General features: G+C 34.2%; 1 protein-coding gene across 2 annotated transcripts in view; it reads left to right on the forward strand.

Moving 5' to 3' along the window:
* The window catches only part of KIAA0825 (KIAA0825 ortholog), a 352,289-nt gene extending 349,309 nt beyond the window's left edge, over positions 1–2,980 (forward strand). For both annotated transcript variants that reach the window (XM_036226108.1, XM_036226109.1), the window contains one exon: positions 502–2,980. In XM_036226108.1, coding sequence (XP_036082001.1) covers positions 502–619 — 118 coding nt within the window. In that variant the 3' untranslated portion in view covers positions 620–2,980. The remainder of the gene's footprint in view (positions 1–501) is intronic.
* Positions 2,981–6,433: the final 3,453 nt, after the last annotated feature.

The raw sequence follows: 6,433 nt of genomic DNA on the forward strand, positions 1-6,433 counted from the left end.
TTTCAAATCTGATCTTATTTCTAGGAATAGACCTGACCCGCCTTTAAAGTTTATCCAATTTAGCTTGATATTTCTGTTGTTATTAAAGTCTTGCTGACAAACTTCTCTGCAATTTAAAGTCACTGATAGGTTGATTAGTGAGGGGGAAATGCTGTGAAAAACACTTGCTTATTAATTGCTAATTCTAGATTTTACTTATATGCATGTATATCCTGGTAAGCCATATTTTAAAATTCAAAATCCAGAAACCTCATTTAAAACGATACTTTAAAACTGTACCCTGGAGTAGAGCTGGTTTGACTGCTTTTCTCTCCCATTCCCCTGGCCCACTCTGCAGAAGCAGTGCCAATGAATTGTGTTGCCCAAGAGGCAGTCAGTAAAGAATAAATAAAGAGAAACAGACGCCTCAACAAACCAGCGAATACACATACTCAAACCCTGAATAAGTGTTGACTGTGGTTTAGAAGTTACAAAAATACTAAGATGTGATTTTTCTTTTAGGTGGGAAATGAGGAAGGATGAAAGACTAGAAGAGGAAGAAAAAGCAATGTTGGAACATTTAAAACGAATTTGCAACATCCAGAACTCTTCTGCCTCAGATAACACAGAGGAAGATTAATCTTCAGAAAACAGCTACAGTTTTATTTTAGGAAATAATCACATATAATGGAATAGGATTTTTACTACAGTCAAGATGAACCTCAGATGTGCTGTGAAGCATGAAACCAATGACTAATCTCTGAACCGAAAAGGAATAAAGAACATAAAGAATAAAGTGCTACATTTTTTTTTATTTTAAAAATAATTTCAAATGTTTTTCTTTCCTCAGTCTTTCTCTTTATGTGATATAACTGCTGCCATCTCGTGTTCCCTTTGAATTATTTTTCCTCTTTCAGTCCTGAAGTATCTATGACAACAGGCAAAATGTTTGAAATCTTTTCCCTAAGGATTTTAAATACAACATCTGGATGTTGAGTGGAGTCACATATTGCCCTAAGGGTCACCTGAAAATTTCAGTCTAATTTTGTAGCTGTAGCCCAAGTCCAGGTCTTAATTGACTTTCATTGTACCATCCTCCATTATCATAGCCTCTTCCTCATCCAATTTATCTTAACCATAGCTACAAAAAGCACTTTCCTGAAGTATAACTTTACTTATATCTATGCATATAATGGTTTTTTAAACATCGGTCTCATATTTCTAATCATATGCTTTCAGATTCTATATCTCCAATGGCTCCATGTTCAAGCAACTGCCTGCCATCCTCTTAGCTCAACCCACATGCTTGCCATTTTCCCCAACCAGAGACCATCTTTCTCACAAAATTATATTCAAAACTCACTCCAGTAATCTCTGCTCTACAGCTCATTATCTATAGTTTCTGTTACTTCTCTTATTTCAATTACATTGATATACACACTAAGGAAATGAGACGTGTTCTAGTACCCTCTCTGCCAAGTGAAGTTATATTTACTATAGCCTTCTTAACAGCACCGATATCAGATTATAGACTTTAAAGGCCTTAAAATATAAAGTGAAGTCTCCCTCTATAACAATAGTCTCCCCAAATACCTACTAAAAAGTTAGTCATCTACTCAGCAGTTAATTAACACAGCCATTTGAATGGCTGTCATTAACAGATGATGGCAAAGATATTCAGACTGTTGAGCAATCTATAGGACATCTGGGCAATGCCTTATATCATGAACTATTTTAGAGCATATGACACTGAATATCATGATTTCTGATGTTCTCAGATTTTCCATGTTTCCATATTCCATTTTTATAAAATATGCCTAGACTATATGATTTCCAAAGAAGATATTTAAGTATTTTTCAAAGAGTGAAAGTTTAAAATGCAGAGGCCACCTTGGAAATCTCTTGTATTATTTCTTTACATAAAAACACATAAATGGCTATTAACCAGCTGCCTGCCAGATAATTTAAATTTTATTTTTAAAGAATGTACTTTAGTTGGCTAGTATAATAATGAGCCAAACGTTTTAAGACATGGTTGAAATAATTCTAAAAATTCAATGTAGACCATTTAAAAATTATAAGAAACTTTTATGAGAATTGGACTTTCCATCTAATCTTACCCATAAAAAGTTACTATAACAATCCACATAAAGCAACAGTTGACTTTATTCCTTCAGCTTAGTGATAATTTATGTATTAAATCTGCATAACTATGTTTCATTAGAATAGACACTAAAATAGTCAAAACAAAAATAAATAGATCCAATAAATTAAATGAAATCATTTATAAAGTTATAGTATTTCACATTTGGGTTCTTTTGTCTTCTAATATAACTAAAGGTCATCTTTTAACACTATTTTTTTATCGAATCTATATATTTTTATAGTAATCCTGAGAAGTGATTTAGTTCCGCTAGAAAAAATTTTTCTATGACTCCATTCTGAAAGAAGTATAGTAAAGGGTTGATGGGGTGAGTTGGAAGGAGAGGAAAGTAGAAAAGAGATAAGAGTTGTCATGTGAATTCTTTTCTATACTTGCTCAGTGAAATTACTGTAGCAATAAGTGCAATAAAATTTATAATTGCGAATATTAAATGACTAGTCATTGATTATAAGATCATTTTGACTTTATACTTGCTGTTTCTTAAAGTATAAAAAGTGATAATTCAAAACAGTTTCCTTATAATTATTTTGCATTTGTATACATTAACACCAGGAATGAACACTTTATAACTCTATATGCTTACTACAAATATATTATCTTTCTATAAAATATTATATTCCTCAACGTTGTGTTTAACTGTATTTTTATGTAATTATAAAGAAGAATATATTTTATTATTGGTTTAGCAGGTACTATGTGGAAACGGTGTGAATTAATTCTTACTAAGATAGATGGTAATGTGTATTTCATATGTTTTACATTTGTATTACCTTTACCAAACACTGTTACAGAACTACCAACCAAGAAATGGGAAAAATAAATCACCTGTTTATTTTACCAATATGTGCTTACTTGAAATGTCTTATTATCCCAGTTCACAAAATATGAGTCAAAGAGAGCTTCAAGTAGTTTGTAATTAGTATTTCTAACTACAAAAAAATCTTTTTTAAAATGATTTTTGTTATACTTGAAATATTTCATTGACAAAATATTAAAAAGCTGTATTCAGCCTTAAAAAGGAAGAAAGTCCTGTCACATGCTACAACATAGATAAACTTTGAGGACATTATGATAGTGAAATAAAACAGTCAACGAAAAAGACAAATAGTGTATGACTCTACTTATATGAGGTATCTAACATAGTCAAATTCATAGAAACAGAAAGTAGAATGGAGGTTACTTGGGGTGACAGGGAGGGGAAAAGAGTAATTTAATGAGTATAGTGTTTCATTTTTACAAGATGAAGAAGTTCTGAAGATCTGTTCCACAACAATGTGACTATACCTAACATCACTGAACTGTACACTAGAAAATGGTTAAAATGGTAGATTTTATGTTACATGTTTATTTGTTTTTTACCACAATTAGAAACACTGCTGTAGTTGGAATTTCCAGATAAATATTCCTAACATGATGCCTGAAAGCTCTTAAATTTTAATAGGTAACTATGAGACCAGTATATTCAACACAAGCTATTATTTCACACAATGATAAAAAAAACTATCTGCTTTGCCTTTGAGAAATGTTCTCAACAGCACCATCAGCAAAGCAGTAAACTTCTGTTTCTCTAGAATTTAAAGAACCCAGAAACTTGTAAAACCTTTTTCCCCTCAAAATATTATAAGAATTATTTGCATGAGTAAAGATGCATAATAGTTACTTATTACTGCATAACAACATTATCAGAACCTGGCAACTTAAAACAACATACATTTATTATCTCATGGTCTCTGTGTGTCAAGTGTCCAGGCATGGTTTACCTGGATTTTCTGCTTGGGGTCTTGCAAGATTGCGATGAAGATGTCAGTCAAGCTGTGATCTCATCTAAGGTTCAAGTGGGGAAGGATCTCCTAAGCACACATCGTTGTTGATAACATTCATAACTCTGCAGGCTATAAAACATAGGGCCTTGGTTTCCTGCCATCTGAGTCTTCCCAACATAATAGTCTCTTCCTCAAAGTCAGTAAGAGAGGTCTCCCTTGCAAGATCAAGATTACAATCATATGTAACATAATCACATGCATTTACTCATGCACATTTCATCACCTTTATTAAATTCTAGTGGTTAAAAGCAAGTCACTCATCCCACCCAAGCTTGAGGAAAGGAATCACGCAATAGTGTGAATGCCAAGATGTAAAGATGTTGGGAGCCACTCTGGAGTCTGCCCACCACAAGTAGTCTCTTCCTCAAAGTCAGTAAGAGAGGTCTCCCTTGCAAGATCAAGATTACAATCATATGTAACATAATCACATGCATTTACTCATGCACATTTCATCACCTTTATTAAATTCTAGTGGTTAAAAGCAAGTCACTCATCCCACCCAAGCTTGAGGAAAGGAATCACGCAATAGTGTGAATGCCAAGATGTAAAGATGTTGGGAGCCACTCTGGAGTCTGCCCACCACAAGTTGGAATCTAGGCACTGAAATATCCTATATGGGGGGAACCAGTAGAGAAGTGGAAATAGAGCTGGACTAGGAATGAGACAAGCTGAGAGTATTTGTTGCTATTTATCAATCAGCTGTGATAAGCTAGATTCTGAGCCAGAATCTCTGTAAGTAGACAATTTAATCTTCTCTAAGCCATTATTGAGATCACTATTGAGAGCCGCATTTGAGATAATAAGAAAATGAGTTGTAGAGATGTGAAAAAGCTGACTCAAATTTTAAGTAAAGATGCAAGTGAGGTTCCAATTCAAGATGGCAATATAGAAAGATCCTGACCCTAACCTCCTCCCACGAACACATCAAATCTATAGCTACATGTGGAAAAATTTCCTCTGAAAAAAAAAAAAAAACCTGAAAACTACCTGAGTGATGACTACATGTTAGGCAAATGAGAAAAAACTACAATGAAGTGAGTAGGAGAACCTGAGACACAATCTTGCCGTAATCACTAACCCCTGAACAAGGACCCGCAATGAGGGAACTTAAAACCCAGAGAGTCTCCCCAAAGAGTGAAAGGTTTATCCTACATCAGGTACCCTGACTTTTAAGATCTATGCCTGAGAGATGATCCCCCCAAACCAGTAGCTCTACAGATCAATGGCACTCATGTCCAACTGACCCACAAGGCTACAGTGGTCTAAAAAATGGCTCTTAAAGGGCTCATGCACTTAGGATTGGATTGCCCACACTTTATGTGAAAGAGGCTCATTTGCTAATTTGAGGCACTGGTCTGAGGGGCAGGCATCTAACAACACAAATTTAGAGGTGTGCTGGAATACTCTTGGGGACAAAGCCTTGTGGGTGCCATCTATTATTTTCTTTGAACGATTACTATGAATAATTATATGCCAACAAATAGGACAACCTACAAGAAATAGATAAATTATTAGAAACATATAAACTTCTAAGACTGATTCATGAAGAAATAGAAAATCTGAACAGATCAGTTACTAGTAAGGAGATTGAATTAATAATCAAAAACTTACCAACAAACAAACATCTAGGACCAGATGGTTTCACTGGTGAATTCTATCAAACATTCAAAGAAAAATTAATGCCAATCCTTCTCCAACTCTTCCAAAAATAGAAGAGGAGAGAATACTTCCAAACTCATTTTATGGGGCCAGCATTACTCTGATACTAAAACCAGACAAGGATGCCACAAGAAACGAAAACTACAAGCCAATACCCCTGATGAACACAGATGCAAAAATCCTCAACAAAATCTTAGCACCTGAATTTAACAGTACATTGAAAGGATCATACACCATTATCGAGTGGGATTTATTCCAGGGATGCAAGCATGGTTTAACAAGTGCAAATCAAACAATGTGATATATCTACCTTGACAACACGAAGGATAAAAATCACATAATCACCGTAGATGCAAAAAAGCATTCAGCAAAATTTATCATCTATTTCTGATAAAAATTCTCAATAAAGTGGTACAAAGGAAACATAATAAGAACAATATATGACAAGCCCACAGCTAACGCCAGATTCAATGGTGAAAGCTTTTCCTCTAGATCAGGAACGAGCCAAGGATGCACACTCCTGCCACTTTTATTCAACAGAGTATTCGAAGTCCTAGCCAGAGTAATTGCAAGGAAAAAAAATCATCCAAATTGGAAAAGAAGAAGTAAAACTGTCACTATTTTCAGATAACATGATATTTTATATAGAAAACTCTAAAGATGGAACCCAAAAACCTGTCAGAACTATCACCTTAGTAAAGTTGCAGGATACAAAATCAATATACAAAAGTCTGTTGTGTTTCTATACACTAATAATGAACTACCGGAAAGAGATATTAGGAAAACAATCCTATTTACGATTGCATCA

The sequence above is a fragment of the Rousettus aegyptiacus genome, unplaced genomic scaffold (genome assembly GCF_014176215.1).
Source record: "Rousettus aegyptiacus isolate mRouAeg1 unplaced genomic scaffold, mRouAeg1.p scaffold_m13_p_8, whole genome shotgun sequence".
Lineage (NCBI taxonomy): Eukaryota > Metazoa > Chordata > Mammalia > Chiroptera > Pteropodidae > Rousettus > Rousettus aegyptiacus.